Genomic DNA, 26,656 nt, shown 5'->3' with positions numbered 1-26,656 from the left:
AAACCTGGTTCCAAGAGAGCACACACAAGACAAAGGCATCAGCAAACCTTTTAATGTTTAATCTATGAATCTTATTTCTTCACAGATAAAAGGCTGCTTCTAACTAATTAGCTCCGATAAGAAAGAGCCTTGCCAAGTTTTTGCAAGACTGCCAAAAAACAACGGATAAGAAATAGTTTATAACACAAGAGTCTTCAAATGCCAACTGTAATGTCCACGAGGCTGAGTTTCAAAATGTCTTTGCTTCCTACAAAGAATGTTCACTGCACAGCTGCCTTTTATCTTCTTGAAGGAGGGGATATTATTGCAGCCTTATTCCCGAGTCACCCGTACTATTGTAGCTGCTCTTTCCTGCGAGCAATCCTGCGTGCACGTGCACTTGGCACAGGCTTCTCGGGAACCTCTTCATCGCTGCTGCCAGCCCACACAATCTCTGAAGGCAGCAGTCCACTCCCTAATGGTTCTGGCCCTCATCTGAGTCCTCGCTCTCCTCAGCCGTCCACACCTGTTGCCGGCTAACCACAACAAAAGGTGGCATCTGATTTAATCCATTGATGGCAAAATCATTCATGAAAGAGGGGTTGTGGGCTTCCAAGGAAGACGTGGTGAACTGTAAAAGTAAATCAGACAACCATGGCAAAAGATCAGAGAACCAATGAATAGACCAGTTCTTCAGAAACTCACCAGATAAAGAGAGTACAGGATATCATCCATATGTGCTCCAGACAACTGTTTCTTGAGAGGAGACCACAGGACAGCAGTATTCTGCAAGTCTGAGCTCCAATAGACAGGATTAACCATTTTGCTCACAACCACAATAGAGCTTTTTAAGTTAGCAAACCTCACTTTGTAATCACTTTTAGAAATTGCCTATTAACTATCTTAAAGCTATTAGGGCAACAACTTAAGTTACCAAGTGAGTTTAACTTCAATTCTGGACAAAAGAAAAATTAATTGCAAGCTTAAAAACATTTAAAAAATGAAATAACAGCAAAATATTAAATAAGTTTTTGATTTAAGAAAGTTACAAATGGATCACATAAGTCCAGATAAAATTAAAAGTTTTTTTTCTGATGTCAGAAAGTCTCCATTTTGTGGTTCCAAATGGGGGGATACTTCTCCATTTAGAACTGATACACAATTTGGAGGTCCTCCTGAAGAGCAAATGACAACAATGGCCAGGAAGAGTTTCGAAGAGATACAACTGGCGGGCCAATTGTACTCTTCGTTGGATCAGAAATCCCACCTAATTACCACCTCAGGTATGGTTTAATGAAATACATTCTAGATGGATCTGCTTAAAGACTGAATGCTGGAAAGCTACTCAAAGCTAGAGCTGATCCCAGAATATAACAGAACAAATAGTTATGGCCACAACTTTATATGCCCACACAACATCTCTTCCAGATAAGTAGTACAGGTAGTCCTCGACTTATAATAGTTCTCTTAGTGACTGTTTAATGTTACAGTGGCATTATAAAAAAGTGACTTGTGACCAATTTTCACACTCATGACGATTGTAGAACACCCCCCCACAGTCACATGATTTACATTTGAATGCTTGACAACTGACTCACATTTATGATGGCTGCAGTGTTCTGGGGTCATGTGATCACCTTTTGCAATCTTCTGACAAGCAAAATCAATGGGAAAATCAGATTCATTTAATAACTGTGTTACCAACTTGACAACTGCAGTGACTCGTTTAACAAATGTGGCAAGAAAGATCGTAAAATGGGGCTAGGCTCAATTATGGTCGTAAGTTAGGGCTACCTGTACTAGTTATGCTTCCAGAGACAATTCAAGGTGCTAGTTATCTCCTATAAACCCCATTCATGGCATAGGCTCCAATTATCTGAAGTGCTGCTTCCCTCTCATAATTCCTGCCCACACCATAAAATCTGACAGAATTGATGCATTTTGTGTCCCAATCATTAGGCAACGTTGTCTGATGGGACCAAGAAAGAACACCTTCTCTGTCATTAACATCTGCCCTTTGGTACGTCATCCCCTCCAGAGGAATAGACTGCCCTGATCCTGAAAATATGTTTTGTTTCCCTATTTCTGGGATAGGACAGGCTATGCCCATCCGGTATGCAGTCTATTTTAGTTAGGGTAAGATTGCTTCCCCATCCACCCGCATTCCATTATGTTTACTGTTATGATACCTTTTGTTTGTGTTAAGGCAGAGGTGTCAAACTCAAGGCCCGGGGGCCAGATTTGGCCCACAGGGTTGCCCTGGAAATAGCAAATGACTGGCCTGCAGTGCCTCTGCCAGCGAAAATGGAGTTCAGGAGGGCCACAGGGCCCCCCAATGAAATCGAGTTTGGCACTCCTGTGTTAAGGTGTTGTGTCTGTTTTTAATACAACAAACAAAGTCAGCGTTGAATTGTGCAGCCTAGATAAATAATGTATATTGAGGACAGCTTACCTACTCAGTGACTGAATAGCAAGAAAAATCCTATTTTGCTTAAAGCAGGATCGCATTTTTGACCAATAAAACTGTAACATTGGGAATACCGCCTAATAAACCTGCTACATTGTCACAACATCTGTCAGTGGAGCAAGAATGTATAAACTTTCATTAAAAATTATCATCAACAACACATTGACTGGAAAAAGCATGCAATCACTGCAAAAACATTTAAGGAGTCTTCACTGACATCTCTTGTAATAGCAGTTTACATTTGCAATTGATTGCATTACCTAGCTAAACTACTTCCTCAGATTTAAAATTCATAGAAACTCTGATGGAGATAAGAAATAGAGAATAGGGAGGCATTAAGCAATGGCTTTCTGATTTGAAAAGTTGCAGACATGACTTAATGGTCCTATGATATAGATAGAGTGCCTGATATTAGTGTCATCTTCACTCAAAGGTAAAGTCTCCTTTAAGTAGAGTTTCAATCTAGTGTTTCTCGTGTGTGTGTGTGAATGTGTGTGTGTATGTGTGTGTGTGTGTGTGTGTGTGTGTGTGTGTGTGTGTTGACTCCTGGCAACTACCTGGAAAAGTTCTTGTAGTTTTTATGGTAATTTTCTTCCAGAAATGGTTTTTCATTGCCTTCTTTATAGGTCTGAGATTCACTGGCCCAAGGTCACCCAGCTGGCTTCATGTCCCTCCCACGGTACCTGCGGTAGTGTTCCAGATAACAGTCTGATTAGTGCAAGCCTAGAACAGATTATTTCTCATGATCTCAATATGATACCTCTGTTGATGCAGCCTAAGATTGTACTGGTCAACTGGCAGTTGTAGCATACTGTTGACATGCTTCATATGTGGTCCACCAGAACACCCATAATTTTTAGGGTAATGTCTTAACCACTATACTGACTTGGTGTTTTATGGAAACAACCATAAAATGTGGTACAAAGGAGCACATAGATGGCCCTGGAGGAAATTCATAGAGATCATTGGCAAAATATGACTCCAGACCATCCCAAAAGCCTAAGCTAAATATGGGTGAATAAGCAGGAGAAAGACATTTACAATTGCTCTGTCTTCACATTCTTTGATATAAGGGAGAAGACAGAAGAAACACTGTCAGGCTTTCAATACTGTTATTATAACCTCTATCAATACAGTTCTAGCATTTCTTGGGGTGCCTGGTCTACTTCTAAGGGCTCAGCAGCAATATTGAAATGGTTTGTCAATGACCTTTTCCAGGATTTTTTTTAACTGTCCAATTTAGCTTATAGTCCTGCTATTTACTCCCATCCAAGTACAAACATAGTCCAACTCCGCTTTGCTTCCAAGCCTATCTTGATTTTAATGAACAGAGTATTCCCATAGCATTCCCATAGCAAAGCTACATACATCTTTGAACCTCCCATCTATTATATCTGAATGAAATGAAACAATACTGGAATTGAATAAAGGGGATTAATATAACAAAATATTTTGCAATGGAAGAGAATTTGTTTTGTTTATAATTGACTATAAAAGGGTCAGAATCCTTTCAGCTAATAAATCTATTGGCCTATCTTGGATCCAACAACAAAGGAACATCGCCACCTGGAGGTGAGAAATGGAAATACATATAAAATCAGGCTAAATAAGAAAAAAAAAGGAATGGCATGCAGATCCAAAACCATTTTGGGGATAAATATTTTTATGAATGTCACATAGTCAAGCTGTTTAATCCAAATTAAATTAAATTTTATTTAATGGTTTGTAATTCTGCTAATTTGATGCAAGAAAATGACATATAAGGTGCTAGCTAATATACCAGTTATTTACCTTACCAGTCAAATTAATTAAAGTCACTATATAAATCCTTTAAATAATTTCAATCACAGGTGCCATGACAGAAATTTGTCTAGTTTTCAGAATTCTGAACTTAAGGCTACAACAAATACAGACAGAAAATAAAGCGGATTCCAGAGAGATATGGTAAAACTTCTGGATCGGGGTGGTGGTGGGGGAAGACATAGGTTCTATTGTACCTTTACTCACAGATGCTCATTATAGGACTTTGGCACTGTCTCTCTCAACCCTACACATCTCACCTGGTGTGATTCCAGGGCAAAATATGAGGGGGAGATACTGTACACCAGTGATGGCTAACCTTTCTGTCGTCATGTGCCGCAAGTTTGCGCATGCGTGTGCCTACACCCATAATGCAACACACATGCAATATCCCCTGCCCCCTGCACATGCACACGACCCCCCTCATGCACCACATGCCTCTGTGCATGCGCCCCCCCTGCACACGCCACGCACCTCTGCGCATGCGCCGCAGATACCCAACAATCAGCTAGCTGTCGGGAGGAACACACACATGCACAGTGCATCTGTTCTGGGCAACGGCTCGCGTGCCGGCAGAAATGGCTCTGAATGCCGCTTCTGTCATGCATGCCATAGGTTCGCCATCACGGCTGTACACTCTAAATCTAATTTTTAAAATGCCACTTGATTTTAGAAATTGCTCTATTCTTCAAGAAAATTATCTTCCCTCCAGTTCTGCCTAAGAGAAAGTAGTAGCAGAGTCCACAGTTTTAGGAACAGGATGAGGTTTAGTTTTGACTAATTAGTGATCAAAAACAAATCTGATATGATGAGAGAGCAGTTCAGCAAGATTAGCTTGGCTCTGGGACTCATTTGCCAAACACTGAAAAACAAAACAGAATCATTGCTGCTCTTCATAGCACACCAGGCCAAATTAATCAATGGTCCTCAATATTTTTAAAAATGCCTTTCAGGGGCAGATGCCATCCAGCCCTCCCTGACCAGAAAAAAAGGTGATTAAAATTCTTTGTTCTTGACAAAGAAGAACTGAAGCCAGCAGTGTTAATAGGAAGAATGATGGTGGTTAGTATTTCTTGAGATTCCATACAAGCAGGTTTCCTTTTTCTTACAGAGAAAAATAAATAGTCCCCCAATTTGCTGCCCATAAAGAGATGTTAGGAACTGCCTGGCTGTGAGCATTAGCAGCATGAGTAGTTCATATATGAAAGGAAAAATGGAGAGGAACCAGAGATGTTTCCTTGAAGCTAAGTAGGAGCCTGCCTAGGAGTCCACAGGGAGCCCATTTCCTTCTTAATCTGCTCCATCTGTAATTGTTTCCTAATGACAATGTCCTTGTTTGGCCCCAGCAGACTCAGGGAAAAGGCTGACACTGATATCTCCCATCTCTTCAGAACTATTATGTCTATTCCATTAAGCAGTGCGTCCTATTAATTGTTGCACGTTGTCCACATTCACGGCAAAGAATCTTCAGAGGTAAAGCAACAGCTTTCCAGGGCACCTGTATTTTCTCTTCTAACAAGACCTTTAAAATGATGGCTCAGTGATTTTCATATTTCAGAAAGAATTCTATAAGGAAAATGAAATGCACATAAAGCTTTGATTACAGAAGGTCTAGCTGTAACATATATGAGGCGGCTAGTACACTTCAGTGTCAAATCCTTAAAAATAATATGCTCTAATCACTTCAAATATAGACTACTACAATGTGCTTTATACAGAATTGTCCCAGAAAATTACTTGGAATCTGCAAGTTGTCCCAACATGTGGTAGCATGTGAAGTAATGAGCATGACACAATATGCCTAGGTCACATCTGTCCATGAGCTGCACTGATTTTCATTTGGCCTCTCTTCCAATTCAGGGTGTTTACTATCTGTAAAGCCTTTCATGGGCAAAGCTTGGCTATCTGAGGGTACACCTATTTCTAGGGGTGGGATTCTACTGGTTCTATCCAGTTCTATAGAACCCCTTGTTAACTTTCTAAGTAGTTCGGAGAACCAGTAGTTAGAAGCAATCTCAGTTTATTTGTTTTTTCACCCTTATTACACTCCTGGCAGACAGCCTAGACGTCTCCGGAGCTTCTGAGGCCTGACTTTCTTAAAGGGGAAGGGTTGTTTTAAGATTTTTACACTGCTGTTGGGAGGAAATACTTCCCTGGACTATCAGCACTTTGAAGAAATAATTGAATAATGAAGCAAAGCTTTTAGTGACAGGGAACCAAGATGAGTGACATTCAGCAATGCTTCTTGGCTAACTAGAAGGATTGACATTCAAACGTGAGTTTACACACTCTTTCTGAGTTTTGGTCTAAAACTGGTTTTTGGTGACGGTTAATTATGTGCTTGGTGAAGTTTAATCCTGTGTTAATTGATGGGATAATTTCCCCTATTCAGCTTCAACAAGCAAAAGCTACTGTTGTGATTTAATTATTTGTATTGTGTTTGAATTTTTTCTTGCCTCATGGTTTCTTTTTCTGTTTGGGGAGGGGGTCTTCCTTCACTGCTTTAATACTATCTGGCACTGTCCTTTTGGAGTATACTTCCAAGAGGCAGGATGCAAGCTTGGCACTGAATTTTTACTGCCTTTTGGGGGGCATATGACCTTTCCTTAAGTCTGGGTGATTTCCTTAGGATATCTTGTGAGGTGAGTGAGACCAGCTGGTATTTTTAAGTGTTCAAATGGATCTAAGGATTGCTTTTCCTGTGTTTGCTTTTTCTGGAGAGCTTAAATGACCTCTTTGCTAAAGGGTTTCACTTTATGAGTAAGAGTTGGCTACTTGATATCACTGCATTTTAAATATTTTCATTCCTCAAGGTGATCTGGTACCCTGCCTGATTTGTAACTCCAGCTTGCAGGTATTTTTAATCTAATGATTGGTATTTAGGGCAGCTTTTTGCAAGCAAAGAAGCTTTTTGTATTTTTGTACAGGTAATCCTTGACTTACAACAGTTCATTTAGTGACCATTCAAAGTTACAATGGCACTAAAAAAATGACTTATGACCATTTTTCACACTTATGACCGTTGCAGCATCCCCACTGTCATGAGAGGCCAGGCAAGGAGAAGCGCCCCTTGACATGAGTGATGTCGAATTGGCCATGCCCACCCAGTCACATGACCACCAAGCCATACCCACCAACTAAGCCACGCCCACAGAACCAGTTGTTAAAAAAACTGAATCCCACCCCTGCCTATCTCCAGTAGTTTCTGCCTGTACAGTAAGATCTGGCAGAGTGGGTACATTTCAGATCTCTCAATTAAATAATGTCAGCCATTAAGGCTTTGGAGATGGGTCTTCTCTACATGGAACCTGTCCTTTGGAGCAGTACTCCCCCAGAGATATATACATACAGCTGCCCTACTGGTGATGTTCTAGAAGTTGCTGAACACCTGGCTATTCTTCCAGGAGTTAAGGTGCATGGTGAGTAAGTCTTCATATGACTTTTAAGTTGAGATGGAGATGGAGACAGAAACAGAGATGTTCTGGATATATTATATATCTTCTACTTCAATGTTATTGTTCTGATGTTTTAAGATAGGGGTCTTCAAACTTGACAGCTTTAAGACTTGTGGACTTCAACTCCCAGAATTCCTCCTCCAATCATGTTAGCTCAGGAATTCTGGGAGTTGAAGTCTACAAGTCTTAAGCTTGCCAAGTTTGAATACCCTTGTTTTAAGATATAACAAATAGAGTTGGATAGATGGAGGGAGGGAGGGAGGGAGGGAAGGATGGAGGGAGGGAGGGATTTGAAGACTGTAAAACACACATACTCCCCCAAAAAACCTACCAAACCAAAGAGAGAAGATTTCAAAAGGATCAGAACAATATGAAAGAAAAAAAATCTGAAAAACTGATTTTGAGGCCTAACCAAGATTCTGGAGGAACAAGTTATAATCCAACCAGGCATCAACTCCATCCCATTTCGTTGACATTAAAGTTCTGGAATCAAAGAAAACAAAATTCTCCAATTGTTTCAGACAAATTTACATTCCAAGTCAAAGGCAGAGATAGAAAAAAAAAACTTGATCAGAACAGATGCCAATCTGATTCATCTTCTCTTTTTTATAATGACATTGTTCTTTAAAAAGAGATTATAAATAGTGCTTCTTCCATAACTGGGAATGAATGGCAGGCTGAGTCTGATTTTGGACACCCATGTGCCCATCATTGGAATAACAGAAAACAGAAAGAATCTTAGACGTCTTCTTATTTAACTTCTGCCCTGAACCCTCAGGCCCTTGCAGATAAATAACTGTCCATTCATTCATTCATTCATTCAATTTCTATGGCTGCCCATCTTAGTCAATGGCTTCTTTGCTCCATTAATGGACTACCCACAATTTCAAGAGATAAACTATTCCACTGATTAATAGCTCTCATTGTGAGAAAATTCCTCTTTATTTTAACTTTGGATCTCCCTTTGTAAATTTCCATTCATTAGTTCTTGTGCTACCTTCAGGCACCAGGAAGAATAAATGCATATCCTCTTCCCTGTGACAGTCCTTTACTATTGTCCCTGCTTAGTTCTCTCTTTTTTAACCTAAACATATTCAGTTCATTTAATTGATATTCATTTAGCTTCCAACCCCCTCAGCATCTTTGTTGCTTTTCTTTGCACTCTTTCCAATTCACCCTTCTTGTATTATGAAAATCAAAACTTGACACAGTATTCCACATAAAGGTAAAGATTTTCCCTGACCACTTATGTCCGACTCTAGGGGGTGGTGCTCACCTCTGTTTTTTAACCAAGGGAGCCAGCATTGTCCAAAGACATTTTTGTAGTCATGTAGCCAGCACGACTATACATCAAGGAGCACAAAACACTGTTATCTTCCCAGTATCCCATGTACAATCTGATTAGCACAGCATAGAACAGAATATTATTTTTTCCTGATTTCAACATATCTCTTTTGATTCAGCCTAAGATTGCATTGGCTATTTACCATCAATAGCACACTGCTGACTCATGCTTAATTTCTGGTCTACCAAGATTCTCAGATATTTCTCACAAATGCTTCTTTTGGAGAAAGACATCTCTCATCTTTTATCTGCACACCTAGTTTTTTTCTGCCCAAACACAGAATCTTACATTTAATTGTATAATATTGGGTGGGGCTCAATGTTCAAGTCCATCAAGATTCTTTTGAATCATGAGCCCGTCTTCTAAGGTTCAAGGTTCAAAAGAATCAGAGCAGTTTTTCCCAGCTTTGTGCTATCTGCAAACATGATGATCTTCCTTCTACCCCCTTTTCTGATTAAATTTATGACAATGTTGAAAATCATTGTACCTAAGGCAGAATGCTGGGATACCCTACTGCAGATGTCTCTTCATGTACGTAAGATCCATGAAGGACATAGATTTCAACTAACTGTATAATATCTGATAGCAGGACCATCAAAATAGCATTGTTCCATTGTATCAAAAAGGACAAAGTCCTAAAGAGTAAGTATTACACATCCACAGCATACCGTTGGTATACTCTACTGTTTTATTATTGAAATCATCTGGAATATTTGGATTCTGACAGTGTATGAGAAATAAATAAATAAAATTTATCAACATCCATAAATTTATGCCACCTTCATCCAAATCTGTTACATCCTTCCCTTTTCTCTTAGTTTTACAACAAAACACAACTATTTTTTATATTTCTTTTGTTCATTCATGCTCCTTATCATTTACTCATCTTACTTTACTAGTTCTATCTTCCATATGACATGGTCATTATCTCCACCATGCATCATGAATGGGGTGGGCCTTACACAAAATGTTTTTTAATGGGATGAAGATTAGAGTACCAGTTCTTAGTTTTACCTATGTCCCATTGCTTGCAAACCATCATTTGTGGTGTATTTGCCCAGTAGGTGACAAGGACAATCTAAGTGCAATTTTACCCCAACCAGTTTCACATCAGTCCATTCAAACTATATTCATAAAAACCCGTAAACCAATATACTGTTTCACCAGCTAAGAGATATATGCAGTATACTGATACATCTTCAGGTTATGCCAAATTTAATACATCGTCATTCATACTGCACATTCATCAGGAAATGATAAATTTCACAATTTGTAGCTTTTCTCACAAACTCACAGGAGCTGCTACTGATAATTTTTGGTTATCATGTTTTTGGGTGCATGTGTGGTAAATATACTAGTTTTTATACTATCTTTTTCATTACTCATTATTTGTACAACCTTGGTTTAAAAAGCTGTATCTATCAGTTAAAGAAGACCAGTAATGATGACAGATACTGCTGAATACCATTATCAAAGACTAGTGGAGTTTGTAATTATTTTAATATTGTGTACCGACTTTTAATTTTGAAAAGCTACTGAAATCCAGGATCGAATCCATTCACAACTTCCAGAATCACTGCCCTTGCTAACTGGGAATTCGGTATATTATGCTGTAGCCTTAATGCTACTGGATGTTCTCAGATAGAAAGGGCTAATTTAACATTACAGGTGACAGAAAACACAAGCATAAAAAATGTGTATATCTTCCAGTACAATAACATACTGAATTAATGAACCCTTCGCCTTGACTAGCCTTTAATGCTGAATCATGACAGCTAGGCTTCCGATTAAAAGGAAGCAAATGAAACAAAGTGGGCCTTCCCCCCGCCCTCCCATGCATTAACTGAAAACCTATCAGCCGATGTCTGACAGAGGTTAATGAGGCCATAGAAATGTAAGGCCGAGGGTCAAAGCTTTGCGGGACTATTGACAACAGCTATCAAGCCACAAAAATGACTACAGTACAAGAACAACCCCAACATCAGTTTCTAGGTAGACAGAAGATATTAGGGTCACCCTTTCTTCCAGTCAATTTTGATAGGGCCAAAGAACATTCCAGAAAACAATCAATCAGAAAAACAACTTTTCAGTCTTAACAAGCTTTGTATTTTTGAAATACCTACGTTCCTTTCAACAGAGCCTACTTTCTCTTTTTATCAAGGCTCATGGATTAAGCCAGCTATATTCAAACTTCCTGAAGGCAAGAGCTACCCTTAGCTTTGGAATATAGTGTCAAGTATGGTACACTCAGTAAGGTAAGTGTATTAAGGCAGTGAGTTCCAGACAAAACTAAATCTGATTTTGTATAATTAAAATGTATAACTATTTCAAATTGAATTAATTACTATTAATATGATATACCCCATAAATGTAATAATTTTCCACTTTGTTGCATTAGTTATAAGCCATCGTATAAGCCATTCACAAATTGCAGTAAATCATATTACTGCAATGTGTACATTACAACTATCTGATGTAGGCTGCAAAACACTAGATGGCAATGAAGAGATTCAGAAGATTCTCTTTGCTGCAATCTAGTAATGATCTGGATTTGTGCAGTCCTGGTTTGGATGAGCCAACTTTTTGGACCTCAAGGACCACCAAACTCATAATTTTAAATCCCGGGGACCACTAATATGGATTTTGACTGACAATGGCTTGCTGCTGTTGGTGGGAGAGAGAGAGAGAGAGAGAGAGAGAAATAGATCTGATCTAACCTCTATCCCCCGCTCCCTCTCCGTCTCTCTCTCTCTCTCTCTCTCTCTCTCTCACACACACACACACACACACACACACACACACAAACACACAGAGACGGGGTGGCATTCAAATTTCTTAACAACCAGTTCTGTGGGCATGGCCTAATTTGTGGGTGTGGCTTGGTGACTGGCTGGGCATGGCTTGTATGTAAATATTGTAAATATTTATATAAATATTGAATTTTTTAATTAAAAAAGAGCAACTTTTATCCAAAATCAGGCAGAGCAGGCAGGCAGATTGAGTTGCTCACAGAATCACAAATTCATTCAGAGATCTTTGAGATCGGCTACCTGGGCCTGTTACATAAAATTTGCTTGCAAGCAAACCCATGAAATTTGCTAGCAAGAAAACTCACAAAATTAACTCACAACACACCATGTATGTAAATATTGAAGTTTTTATTTTAAAAAAGAGCAACTTTTACCCAAAACCAGGCAGAGCAGGCAGGCAGATTGAGTTGCTCACAGAATCACAGATTCACTTAGAGATCTGTGTTTCTGCCATCGGCTAGCTGAGTCTGCACTGCTTCAGTCCTAAGGATGGTTCAGCTCTGCTTAAAAGCAGAGCCGGAGATCTAAAGATTAGCTAGAAAGCAAGAAATCCAACGATTTGCTGCTTTCTAGCTAATCTAAATTTCCTGGCACAGCACAACAGCTGATGCTCGGAAAAAAGAAAAATAGCAACGTAGCAGGCAAATTTGCCAGGTAAGGAGTAAGTGGGCGGGAGGGCGGGCCATGTGAGTGGCACAACCTTGTGTTCCTGCACAGCCTGGATTAATTGCTTTGGGAGTTGTTCTGAGGGTGAATTTCTCTGTGGACCACCAAAATTTTCTCGCGGACCACCCATTGGCGACTGCTGCCCTAAGCACCTTGGTAGAAGGATGAATTTTAACTGCTTATTTAGCCTGAGATTGCTAAGAATTAGCTAGTTAGTCTTAAGAACTATCAGAGATAAGTGAATTGCCTGGGAAAAGGCCGCCTAGCACATCATAAACCCATGAATAGAGACCAGCACTAAATCTCCAGCTCTTACCTTGCGTATTGTTTAGCCATTTTCTTCTGTATTACAAACTGCACAAGACTGTCATGCAAGTTCCCACAATATCCTCAAAATCACCCGTTGTCTACTTGCTTGCATGTCTACTCAGCATTTGGGCTCTTTTTTAATGCCTACATTATACAAGTAGTTCTTGACTTACAACAGTTCATTTAGTGGCCGTTCAAAGTTACAACAGCACTGAAAAAGGGACTTATGTCCATTTTTCACATGTATAACCATTGCAGCACCCCCATGGTCACATGATGTATATTCGGATCCTTGACAACTGACTCACATTTATGACGGTTAAAGTGTCCTGGGGTCATGTGATCACATTCTACAATCTTCTGGCAAGCAAAGTTAATGGAGAAACCAGATTCACTTAACAACCTTGTTACTAATTTAACAACTCCAGTAGTTCAGTTAACAAGTGTGGCAAGGAAAGTTGTAAAATGGGGCAAAACTCACTTAACAAATGTCTCACTTAGCAACATAAATTTTGGGCGCAATTGTGGTCGTAAGTTGAGGACTACCTGTAATGCCTATAAAACATGCATTAAATTATATTTGTTTTACCCACTGTGTTCTAAACAAGCAATTAGTGCTTGTAGGTAAGGATGTTGCGAATCCATTTATTATGATCCTGAGGAAAATGGTTCTTCCAAAGCTGTTCTTTATATGGGGAAAACCTTTCAAGGAATTACTTCATGTAATTCATTAAGTACTTATGGACCAGAGCAGGGAAGGAATGAGAAGGCCGAGCAATTGAAATACTAATTGTCAGGAAATGCCCAGATTAAAGCTACCGGCCTTTTTGCAGTTTATCTTTAGTAAAACCTCAGAACCAGTGAGCCCTTCAGTACTATTTCTTCTCAAGTAATTATAATTGCCTCTGACTTATTTTTGTTTTACACCTATATGAGAATAACACAGTAGAACACTGTCTGCCCTTCTGTCACATGATCACTCAGGTATATACTCTGGTTTTATATTCAGAGAAATTGTCTAGGAAAGAAATGTTTTTGCTCTTTTACATTGCACTTCTCACAGGGGGGAGGTGCAATGGGTTAAGGTGCCTGAAAAAAACTGGGGGGGCAAAGAAGACAAGGCTCACAAAGCATGGCTAATCAGGCCATTTTGAAGCAGCTGGAGCTTTGCTTGCTCTGGGCAGCCCAAGAAGGCTGAAGCATTCCAGAGTGATCTAGACCACAGCAAGAAGGCGAGATCAGAGAATCAATCACTGGATCTTGTTCCAGAAGAAGATATTCTGCCATCTGGGAAATTGCCAGTCAGGTATAATTAAACCCCTAATGTCTAAATAGGGAGGAACAGGAAAAAAAACTACACACAGAGACATAAGCTTAAGCTAAGCACGTGTCAACTAGAGAAAATTAATTAATCTAGAAACACAAGTTTACTAGTTAATCTAGAAGTTAATCTAGAAACACAAGTTTACTAGCACAAGTAACAGTAAATCACTGTTGTCTCTTATCCCTTTATGGCCAAAGAAGTAAAGGAGGGTAGAAATACAGCTGTTTAAATGCGTAATTGAAAACTGCATAATTAGCTTTGCACTCTTGAAATTGAAATTAACAAACTTCAAATTACCTCCTTCCATTTCTTTTCCTGAATTGTTCTGTTTCCTTTGAGAGAACCATACTGCTATATACAGCTCCCAAATGAAACAAGTGCCCCAAGATAAGATGCTGATTAAGTTCAATTCCTGATTGCACACAGATTACAGTAATAACCTTTGAGTTCCCGATTTCCATTTTCTGTGCTTAGCAGGAACTGTTGGTTTTCAAACCAACAGGGATGCTCAAGCAGGGAATATACAGCATTTGGGAATCTGCTATCAAAAGGCAACTCAAGAACAATCATACTTTCTGAGTAAGCTTTAATTAGTTTTTTCTACACTTTTGGCTTCTTTCCTGAAACCGCCTTGCTGCTCTCTGTTTTTTTTCTGTGAGGTAATCAGAGTCTAAAGAAGCCTAGCTCTCAGTTTTAAATTCTACTTTGAATTCATAACCAAAATGTTGAAAGCAGCATGTACACACTGTGAATTTTGAGCTGTTATTATCCATCCAAAACAGAAGTCCTTTGAATTTCACGTACAATAATATACCCTTATGGTCTAGGTCTTTCTCTCATCCACATCTAACAGCATTGTTTGAAGATCTCTATCTCACCAATTTCACCAGGGCTCAAATTCTCCCAGCACAAAGATTACCAAATCTCTATTTTGTTTTTATTTATTTTGTATAGCCAATCTCACATTTGTGATTTATTTTTGTAATGCCTCATCCCAATTCTAATGCTGCTTTTTTAATCCATTGCTGCCTTTCTGTCTGTTAGGATTATTAGAAACTGGCATACAGTACTATGCTTTTTGATATCCTAGAAGACTGGTGGTTTTCTAGCTAAGTGGTTTTCTAGCTAAGTGGTTTTCTTCTTTTAGACTCTAAAATTTAGAGCATATGTAGGTGTACTAAATGCTGAAAAAAATGTCAAAATCATAAGTGATTATTTAAGCTATTTCTCTCCGCGCAGAAGAGATAATTGGCACTTTCTTGAATCTGTTGAAAGAATCCCTATAAGTGTTCCTATAGCCTTTTTCACATTATATTTGCAAATATATAGAATATATAGAATAGAATACTTCATTGGCCAAGAGTGATTGGATACACAAGGAATTTGTCTTGGTGTAAATACTCTCAGTGTACATAAAGAAAAGGTACATTTGTTAAGAATCAAGAATCATAACGTACAACTCTTAATGATAGTCATAGGGTACAATCAACAATCAAATCATACTAGGAAACAGTCAATATAAATCATAAGGATACAAGCAACAAAGTTAAAGCCCTACAATCACAAGAGGGAGGGGGGTGGGTGATAAGGAGTGATGAGAAGATTAACAGTAATAGTAGTGTACACTTTGTAAATAGTTGAACAGTGTTGTTTGTTTAGCAGAGTGATGGCTTTCGGGGGAAAGTTCTTGTGTCTACTTGTTCTGGTGTGCAGTGCTCTATAGCATCGTTTTGAGGGAAGGAGTGGAAACAGTTTATGTCCAGGATGTGAGGGATTTGTAAATATTTTCACAGACCTCTTTTTGACTCGTGCACTATACAGGTCCTCAATTGAAGGCAGGTGGGTAGTAATTGTTTTTTCTGCATTCCTAATTATCCTCGGAAGTCTGTGTCTGTCCTGTTGCGTTACAGAACCAAACCAGACAGTTATAGAGGTACAGATGATAGACTCAATAATTCCTCTGTAGAACTGTATTAGCAGCTCCTTGGGCAGTTTGAGCTTTCTGGGTTGGCGCAGAAAGAACAGTCTTTGTTGTCTTCTGGTTTGGGTCTCTTCAGCAACAGACCGAAATCCGCGATCGTGCACGGTTTCGATCAGTGCTCGCCGCTGGAGTGCCCCGATCCTTTGGATTCGGGGCTGAAGCCACCCCATAGAGGTGGTGAAGAGGGGGGAGATTGCTTGCTGAGTGGAGGAGAGCTGCATCTCTCCTCCTTGGCTGGTCTAAACTCCCTTCCCTGAAGGTGGTTGCAGCGGTGGTCAGAAATGGCCACCTCAAGAAAGAACCTGACTGGATAAGATAGTGCAGGAGGAAGACAAAGAGGAAAGCAGGACAGACGGGGCTAAACAACAGAGAACATCTAAGCAAGGTACCCTGAATCTAAAAGTACTTAAAGGGATACTTTTGAAAGAAGACTTTTAAGCAGCGAAGGAGAGAAAAGGAGGTTAAAAACCCTTTTTTTACCTTTATGTTGACAATTACAAATGGTATGGAAAGAAATTTATATTAATCTATTTTGACAGTAATAAGCAACCTTACGCAGAAATCTAAGTGTCAAAAGGAGAACAAAGATTTTTTTTCTTGGTCATTTTAAAGCCCTAAAAAGGAGAAGAGTGAAGGCAAAAGGGTGGGACTTGGAATAATGGAAAAATGGAGTGCAACCTGGAAAAATAAAGAGGATTAACAGTGAAACTTTGAAAAGACTCCCGAGGATACATTGTAACTGAAATCTTATTAAAAGAGACAGTAACCCACAGAAAGGAAAAGTAAAGGAAAGAAACAAGAAGGAACAGTCTGGGATCATTTGGTGATTTTAAAAAAAAGTTTTTGGCATTGGTTTTTTCTTTCTTTTTCTGTTTTTACTTAAAGTCAATCGGGTGGTTGTTCAAAAGTGTTTAAAATGCCATCACTCCTGGAGGAATTGAAGATGAGTCTTAAAAAACAGAAAGAAGATGCAGAAAGGGGAGGAAGATCCTCTGGCTTTGTATTTGAATTTTTTGAAATGGAGATCCTGAACTATGAAAAGCAAAAGGAAAAGCTTCAAGGGAAAGAAGAAGGGAGGGACAAAGAAGAAGCCATTTTCAATGATCAAATAATGCAAAGTGTGGTAATAAGGGAAAAAAGGGGGAAAGGACTTAAAAGTTTGAGATCAAAGGGAACAACCAAAAAGAAAAATAGTCTGAAAGAGAAGTATAACAGCAAGGAGAAGCACAAAAGAAAACTACAGAAGGGAAAATTAGAGAAAGAAGGGTATAAAAAAGGGCTGAGAAAAAGGGGGGAAGATAGAAAGGGAAAGAACTTATGAGGGACAAAAACAGGAAATAAAGAAAAAGGGGAAACATACTAGGATTAAAGGTATTTGCTCAGCTAGAAAACACAGATATAGTAGAATCTAGAAATTTGAAGGGCTCTACTGTTGGTACTGTGTTGTCTAGTATTGTAAGAGATAGTAGTATGAGAGAGTTTCTTCTAAAGTCTACCACCATTTCTACAGTTTTGAGTGTGTTCAGTTCCAGATTGTTCCGGTTACACCACGAGGCAAGTTGTATAACCTTCTGTCTGTATGCAGATTCATTGTTGTCTCGAATGAGACTAATCACTGTTGGATTATCAGCAAACTTCAGTATTTTAACAGATGGATTATTTGAGATGCAGTCATTGGTATATAGGGAGAAGTGGTGATAGTACACAGCCTTGGGGGGGCCCTGTGGTGATCGTACAGGTATCGGATGTGATTCTGCCTCGCTTCACCTGCTGCTTCCTGTCTGTTAGGAAGCTTATGATCCACTTACAAGTGTGTTCAGGTACCGCAAGTTGGTTTAATTTACTTAGAAGAGTGTCTGGAATGATGGTATTAAATGCTGAACTGAAGTCTTCAAAGAGGTAGTTGGAGATTCAAGGTGTTGTAGGATGTAATGCAGAGCCATGTTAACAGCGTCATCTGTCAATCTATTTGCTCGGTATGCAAACTGCATGGGATCTAACAGCAGATCCGTGATGGTTTTCAGGTAGGACAGCACAAGCCTTTCAAAGATTTTCATTACTACAGATGTTAGAGCAACTGGTCTGTAGTCATTCAGCTCCTTGATGGAGGGCTTCTTTGGCACTGGGATGATGGTAGAACATTTGAAGCAGGAAGGAACATAGCACATCTCTAGTGATCTAACTGAACCAAGAATGCACAACCATGGATTGCACATTTCATGATAAAGCCATTCAACCCTGTTTATTATTTATTTACAGGATTTATAGGCTGCCTATATCATTCAATTACTCTAGAAGGCTCTAGAAGGACAAAATCAAGATCATTATACTTTATAATGCTTTGGTAAGACCTCATTTAGAACACTGCATCCAGTTTTGGTCGCCGTGATATAGAAAAGATGTTGAGACTCTAGAAAGAGTGCAGTGAAGAGCATCAAAAATTATTACGGGACTGGAGGCTAAAACATATAAAGAATGGTTGCTGGAATTGATTGTATCTAGTTTAATTAAAAGAAGGACTAAGGTGACATGATAGCAGTGCTCCAATATCTCAGGAGGTGTCCACAAAGAACAGGGAGTCAAGTTATTCTCCAAAGCATCTGAAAGCAGGACAAGAAGAAATGGATGGAAACTAACCAAGGAGAGAAGCAACCTAGAACTAAGGAGAAATTTCCTGACAGAACAATTAATCAGTGGAACAACTTGCCACCGGAGGTTGTAACTACTTCAACACTGTAAATTTTTAAGAAGAGATTGGACAACCATTTGTCTAAAAAGGTATAGCACTTCCTGCTTACGCAGGGAGTTGGTCTAGAAGACCTCCAAGGCCCTCCAATTCTGTCATTTTATTCTTTATTACATTTTTTAAAAAAATAGATATTATTTGTATTTATATGGAATAACATAAACTCTGGTGTCAATTGTTTTAAATACTATGAAACAACAGCAACAACAAAATTCACACTTAGTACACATCTCAGATAATATTTAAGAAGGCTTGATTGTGAAAAGAATCATTGATAAGACCATTATTCATTAGGCTAGTTGGAACATCATTCATATTGCCTGTTTTTCTGATGTCTTGGAGTGAAAACTCCAGAATCCTTGACATGATTTGAATAGCGAGTAGTGCTTACCAAACATGTACAGAATGTAGCATATGAATTTATCTACAATCTAAGTCTATAAATATATTGTATATGTAGAGGCAGGTAGCCAAGAGTAGTATTTTAAAAAAATTGGGAGAACAAAGCTATTCCAAACTTGCAGAAATATATTATATATTTTTGTAAATATCTAAAATGGCTGTTTTTCATAAGGCAGAAAATATTTTTTTCTAGAAATTTGGTCAAATTTGCTTGATCTGTTTTGTCTACAATTATGGTTTTCCCTTTGTTTTTGTTTTTTTATATAATTTTTCTATATTATGTATGTAATTATGGTATTATGTCAGTTCAGATCATATAAACAGTAGGAACTATTTATTAAAATCTAATAAATAAGTTTATATTTTTTGTCATTTGTTTTATTTTAATTATTTAAATATTTGGATGTTGGTATATTTGCTGGATTTCACTGTGTTTTAATTGAAAGGCAATTTGTTTAGAAAAAAATTAATTAAGGAAACAGACTTCAATTTATTCCTTTTAGAAAATTTTGTTATAGGTTTTGCCAATCAAAACATTTAAGGAGTGCCTATTTGATAAATTCAGATCACTGTTCATGATAAATCCAAGGCAAATGAATTAGGCTTGACAGGTTCACTAGAAAAATGTTGTACATTTTGGCATCATTTCAACTCAGAAGCAAATCTGTCTGAGAAATGAAGGACATCAGTACAAATACTATGAATATTTACCCTGATACCATGGCAGATGTTATTTTTAATTGGGCTATTCAGTACTATCCAAAAAGCTACAACAGCTGTTGTTGTCAGTTTGTTTTGTTATTTTCATTTCTTTAGGTACATTAATCATCCAGGCTACTTTTTTTACCACCACTCCCCCTTTATGCACATTAATTTGTGACAACCTTCAACCATTGTTCTCTACTGATCTTTATCCAACGATATCAAGATTCTTACTGCTAATCCCATCATTAAGTTTTATAATTGCCATAGCTACCATATATCAAAAGTTTCATGAAAGATGGGAGTTAAATCCAAATTAGCTTGCTAAATTAGAGATTCCATTGATTATTTAAGAATGCCTTGTATTAGTCTCTGTTCTTCACTATTGACTCTTTACCTGTGATTTGACATAGTCATACTCTTCTGTCCCACGTGGAAAATTTCGAAGAGAAGTGAGGTAATCAAAAGTGATCACTGCTGTCTAGAAAACAATCCAGACACAAAATCATAAACCACATGCTCTGTTTCCTTGTGTTCTGTAAAAAGCATTTTGATACTTCTGTTTCCATATCTAGAAGTACAGCCCTTCAATCAGAATTTGCACTATGTTCCCCTAGTGTCAATGAACAAAAAAATCCACCCATGGTTCAACACGCTACACTTTTTTCTACATTAGTTAGACATCCCACATTCAGTAATGTGTTAAATTCTGGACACAATAGTTTAAGGATTTAGATACACTGGAATAGGTTCAGAGAAATGCAATAAGGATGATCAAAGCAGTAGAAACAAAGTTTTATGAAGAGAACTTATTTTAGCCTTGTGAATATGTAATGCCACATATGTCAAAGGATGTTCCAAAGAAGATTAACATCTGTTCTCCCTCTCTCCAAAGGAAATAATAGATATAGATTTCCAGAAGGCCAATGCCATTAAATGTTGGGGGGAAATTTTATAGTAATAGTATCAGTTTGACAATGGAATCAGTTACTCACAGAAGTAGTTGGTATGAGTTCAAAAAGAAGACAACCCTAGCACTAACCCACACTATAGGAAATTGCTTAAGAATCCCTCTCCAACTCTATAATTATATTGCTATTGCTATATTATTCTAAGCACAGTCCAATCTACATACTTACCTTTGTGCTAAACTCTTTGACAATTTTTTTCAATATCAGCTTGTACATTCAATTTTAGTTTAAAATGCATAGCAAAAATAAAGCCTTAAGTATTAACAGAGACCTTTCAAATAACAAGACTTTCTACAAAGTAGACTAAGGATTTCTATTTCAGATATTCAGAGTAGAGAGGAAGTAACAGGAGATCTGTGAAAATTCTCAGCCATCCAGGTCATGGTTGTCCTAAGGGTGCTTTTCAAGAGGCAACTGGACTTTGTTTTTTCTTTGAAGACGTTTCGCTTCTCATTCAAGAAGCTTCTTTGGCTCTAAGCTGAAGAAAGTCCAGTTGGCTCTTGAAAAAGCACCCTTGGGACAAGTAACAGAAGGATTTATTTGGTTTCTTAGAATTCATCCACAAATGCAGGATGAAAATCTAAGTGATAAGGGCCTTGTTTAGCCCAATTTCTACTTCATAGAATCAGGACAGAACAAAACTAAACTTTGTTGTCCAATCCCTTGAATTTTCCTTCTACCCATCTTTTAGAACTGTGAACATAATTCATAATACTGGCATCAAATTTGTTTTTACAGTGACTAAATCTTATTTGTTAGTATTGATGTATCATACATCAGAACAATGTAGAGACAAAGAGAGAAGAGTTCATATGATGCAATATCTGGAGCAAATGTCTTTTCTATAGTACTTTTTTTTTATTAGATCATCTCACCAATGTGATATCCTTCAAATGTGTTAGTCTCCATGACTATCATTGGGAATTCTAACACACTTGGAAAATATCAGGCCAGGAAAGGGGATTAAAAAATCAGCCAGTCATGTAATTAAGAATGAATTTTGCAATATGATTTTATAACAAAGATTTTGGAGCTTTAATAATGTCATGACAAACAGAATCCCCGAACACTGTGCTTTCTTTGCCATGGAAAAACAGTGATGTAAAAAATTGGGCCTGCGGTTAAAAGCAAGGACTGTTAAGAAAAAAAAATAGTACTGAAATCCTAAATTTCGAGGTAGAAGGGAGGGCAAACAATGATTTTGTATTTTTTGCCAAATATGCCAGCATCGAAAATTTGCTTCTCAATGACATCAATTATAAATCAGAAAAATCCACATTAAATATATGTTAGCAAATATAGTCTCAGAAGTCAATTTCTTTTTAAACGATTTATTGTTTTTAACCCTATATTTTGTATTAAGCATGAAACTTACAGTGGCAACAGCTCTGCCTATTCGAACCACTCCAAAATCATTGGGATCCAGATGCTTGTTGCTGTGCATGTATAAAGCAGCAGTGGCCCCTACTCCACTGACAAATGATGCTAGTTTTAAAGCTTTTCTGGCCATGGTGGCAAACTGCATGGAAATAAAAACAGGAGAAACATGAACCTGCAACATAAATGCCACAGACGGCAAAAAGACAGGCCTTATGTGCATTAATTAGGTCTGCGTACTTCCCTTATTTGTCCAAGTAGATTAAAACAACTGTAGGAATACCATGCAAAGGTACTTTCTCGGGATGACAATCATTAACTCACCAGAAATGTAAACAAGCTTCTTCTAAAATATCAGAAATGCAGAAGCAGGGATATTGGGAGGGGAGAGGGGAAGAGAACCAAATTTTAAATTACAAATCTTCAAACTCAAATAAATAACATAGACGGCTGCACAATCTTCCACCGAATCTTTCTACTTAGCTAAGGGAAGAGATTTCTGTCAGATAATTGTTTTTTAATTGAAATGACTAATATTTTATGCCCGATTTGTTCTTAGGTTTTCTGTTTGAGTTTTTCAACAGCAATCAGACACCTCTCTTATTCTCATTTTTTCCTGTTTTCTTGTGTTATTTCTTTTTAAAAAACTTGTGCCTTGAAAACTCCACCTGGTGTTCTACTTTATTCTCACATGAAGTTAAATGGGGCCATTTGTATTATTATTTTTGAGGCTCTCAAATTACTGCAGTACTTAGCCCAGGATGGTAGCTTCAGTGGGGAATCTGAGCTATTGAAAGCACCTGCTTTGTGTGTGTGAGGGAGGGGGGTTGCAATAAAGTGAGAGTTATTAAGCTATAAGGTAAAAGGAATCATTAGAATAAATTGCTCTGGCAATTTTCTATGTGGCATTGGTTATAGCACTAGCACAGGGACGTCAAACTCACTTTGTCACGGCGTCATCACATGATATATCAGGACTTCTTTCCCCTTTGCTAAACTGGGTATGGGCGTGGCCCACATGTGACACATCCAGCCCACTGGCCGGGAGTTTGACAGCCCTGCTCTAGCATGTCAAAGAGCTTAGGAAAAGCTTAAAACCTTGTCAGCCTCAGAATGTTTCCAATATTCAGATGCTCAGCATGAAAACTCTCTGATTTCATGGGAATTATAAATTAGTTAAGTTCAGCAGACTAGTAGTGTAAGCATAACCTTTTGGAGATCAATTATAAAGTTTTCTACTTATTTTGGTTGAGTGTTTGTGATTTCTCTATGTCCAGCTTTTAGTGTTATGTTCAATGTAATGTAGTATAGGCAGTGAAATGACAACTCTGACAAAAAGCAGGAGTTTTCAAAATTGAACTGCAGAAAAGATCTTTAAGTCATTGCTCTGATTATCCAGGCTATTTACTATTTAAATTGCTCATTTGCTGAGGTCAAGAACAACTCACATCACCTTTGCAAAGATATAGGGATAGTTTAAATCTTTGTTTTATCTTTTTAGGTTTTCTAAAATTAAAAATAATTCTTTACAGGCATTCAATAATCTCTTGGGAATAGAGTCAACCTTAATTAGTAAAATTTGCAAATATTGAAAAGATGTTTTCTACACTAACATTTTAATAAGGACACATCAATCTAATCTTAATGGTAAGCTTATATAGTGGCAGAAAATACTACAAAGAAAACTCTGTAGTTAACATAGCCAAAGGAAAATGTCTATGGAGATTCTCAGTCAGCCAGGTCATGGTTGTCCCAAAGGTGACTTTTCAAGAGGCAATTGGACTTTCTGGTTTTTCTTTAAAAGAAGACGACGTTTTGCTTCTCACCCAAGAAGATTCTTCAGCTCTGGCTAGACAGTGGGGAATGGAAGAAATCCCACAAATTCCTTCCATTCCCACCATCCAATCGGAGCTGAAGAAGCTTCTTGGATTCACTCTTTATGGGGGAGAAATACATACACATACTGCAAACAAAGAGTGCCTTTCCCCATTTCAAGCTTCTCCCCGCTGCTGAGTGCTATCCACTCATCCCTGAGTCAGCAGAAAAGGACATTTGCTGTTCCTACTATTGACCACTATCCCTACATTGCTTTTATTTTGAGTCACTGCTGTCTGCCCTCTAAGATTTTAGGCTACTTGTGGCTACTCTTAGTCTGTGATTAAATGAGGGGGAGAAACACTCCTTTAACACTGATACAGCTAAGAACCTAAGCCTATTTTACTCTTAGGAAGGGGACAAGATGACATCATAGAAACAACTCCCCCCAAAATCTATTTTGGTGGGAAATGTTTTCAGTATAGTTAATGCAAATGGCAAAAAGCTGTTTATTATTATTGCCTTTATTGTCAAAGTACAACATGTGTACAATGAGATTGGCTTGGACTACCTTCGTGCACAATTCAATTCTCAGGCAAAATGTATCTGTTCAATAAGTCAACCACAACTCTTCAAATTTCACTTTTATATACTGTATATGTTTATTAAGAACATACACAGGGAACCACATAACTCAGTGTAAGGAAACTGTATTATGACAGAGGTAGACAAAATTATAACTACTTTTGATGGAATTTAATATTGTGATAAATATAAAAACTATATATTTTACCAGAAAAAATGTATGTTGGTCAAGTCTGTCTCTAAATATACCGAAGAATATGAACACTGAAATATCCTGAAAATGACTAATCTACAAGCTTTTCTTGCAATGACAACCATTAATAACTGTCTATTCGAGAATAAGTCCAACTGAATTCAGAATGATTGTGCTCCATGATAAAAGACAGAATTGGGGGAAAGGAAAGTATGCTCCACTGATTTTCATGCAGTTGATTCCTGAGTAGATACAGGATTATTTATTCATTTCTATGTATTTATTTATTAAGATTTGTGCACTGCCCATCTCATTTAGAGGTGACTCTGGGCAGCTTACGAATATTAAAAAGCAGTAAACATTAAAAAGATAAAGCAATAAATAATGTACAGTTAAAATAATTTACAGTTAAAAGTACATTCTTGATAATATTGCCATACTATTATGTTGTACATTTTTAAAGTTTAATATAATTAAATTCCTAACTCAATATTTACATACACACATACACACACACCATGGTTACTTTTCCACATTTACTGAGCTAATCTCAGCATAATAAAGCATTTTCTTTAAAACGAGTAAGATCATTGAATAGGTTTTCTTCCAAGCCTGATAGAATCTTCAAGAGGAATCTTTGTTAAATTCCCTGAATCATATTTAGTATATTCTAATGTAATTGATATTCTCTTTTCCTCTTCCACATTTAGCTTTTGAGCACAACTTACAAGACATATTGTATTGAGGGCTCCTTGTCGATTAAGGGTTATGTCATAATACATGTTCATCTTAATTAAAATATCCTGGATCGTATTAGTCACTCATTACACGTGAGAATACTTTTAACCTTAGTCGCCTTATGAATTAAGAATCGGAAGCAGGTCGACTGAGAAAATCTATAATAGGAAATATTCAGGTGGATTTTCTTTGGGACGGAGTCCAGTGAAATTAAATTATAGAGGTCAATAAATTACTGAGTTTTATAGAAATGAGAAGTGACCGATTGGAGTTACGAATAAAGGTTGCCTGTATTTTGAGAACTGAGGGCAGATTACACCGATCGGGTGGTGAAAAAAAATCAACTCTGTGATAGATTATTGAAGCAGTAGATTCCATGCATCGGTCTAGCGAACGAAATTCCATACTGCAGGTTGAGAGAGCGGAAGCGAAATCCTCGGATCAAATTAATAACTGGGAGGGGGAAACTGAGTATATTCCAATCCAATTCATTAGAATCCTCCGTTCTTATGGAACGTTTTAAACTCCACAAAGATTTCGATATCCGCAGGAATCATTTCAAAGGCGCTCGCTGTTCCTCCCCTCTCCTTCTCCTCCCGTTCCCCTCTTATCCGTCCCTCCGGCCACCTCCAATAAAAGTCACACCGACCCCTCCACTCCGCCTCCCTCACTTACCGGCTTCCTGGGCACAATTTACCAGGGCGATTTTAATTGGCGGAAAATAAAGGTTCCCGCCCACTTCTCATCTCACGTGGTACAGACTTTTCTCTGTAGAGGATGCTGGGACTTGTTTTGTGGTGAGGAGGGAGATACAAAACTGCTTGTACGTGTAAGAAGCACGCGTCCAGAAGAATTTTGACAGTGGCGTTTTTCAGTGACTTTGTCGATCGCGAAAACGGGACCAAAACGTCGTCAATATTAGTGTCTATAGAGTAGGCTTAAATCTTTAGGTACATAACTAGCAGAGCTTGTTCTGTGACACTTGTGTGCT

At 38.0% G+C, this 26,656-nt stretch overlaps 1 protein-coding gene and 1 long non-coding RNA gene across 3 annotated transcripts in view; one reads left to right on the top strand and one right to left on the bottom strand.

The window, feature by feature from the left end:
• LOC148128243 (uncharacterized) overlaps positions 1 to 11,284 on the top strand; it is a 44,230-nt gene extending 32,946 nt beyond the window's left edge. The window contains exon 3 of the long non-coding RNA XR_015741110.1: positions 11,208 to 11,284. This is a non-coding gene — a long non-coding RNA (uncharacterized LOC148128243). The remainder of the gene's footprint in view (positions 1 to 11,207) is intronic.
• The window catches only part of ADCK1 (aarF domain containing kinase 1), a 96,896-nt gene extending 70,522 nt beyond the window's left edge, over positions 1 to 26,374 (bottom strand). The window contains exons 1-3 of one of the 2 annotated variants that reach the window (XM_087922054.1): positions 26,341 to 26,374; positions 22,333 to 22,476; positions 20,384 to 20,467 (exon numbers count right to left, since the gene is read on the bottom strand). In XM_087922054.1, coding sequence (XP_087778180.1) covers positions 20,384 to 20,467; positions 22,333 to 22,467 — 219 coding nt within the window. In that variant the 5' untranslated portion in view covers positions 22,468 to 22,476; positions 26,341 to 26,374. Of the gene's footprint in view, positions 1 to 20,383; positions 20,468 to 22,332; positions 22,826 to 26,340 lie in introns of those variants that run through there. The other variant, XM_026712537.2, reaches the window with a different exon arrangement.
• Positions 26,375 to 26,656: the final 282 nt, after the last annotated feature.

Source organism: Pseudonaja textilis, chromosome 1 (assembly GCF_049901715.1).
Source record: "Pseudonaja textilis isolate UNSWEBS1 chromosome 1, rPseTex1.2, whole genome shotgun sequence".
NCBI lineage: Eukaryota > Metazoa > Chordata > Lepidosauria > Squamata > Elapidae > Pseudonaja > Pseudonaja textilis.
The sequence above is the reverse complement of the archived record's forward strand: the minus strand, read 5'-3'. Positions and strand labels throughout refer to the sequence as shown.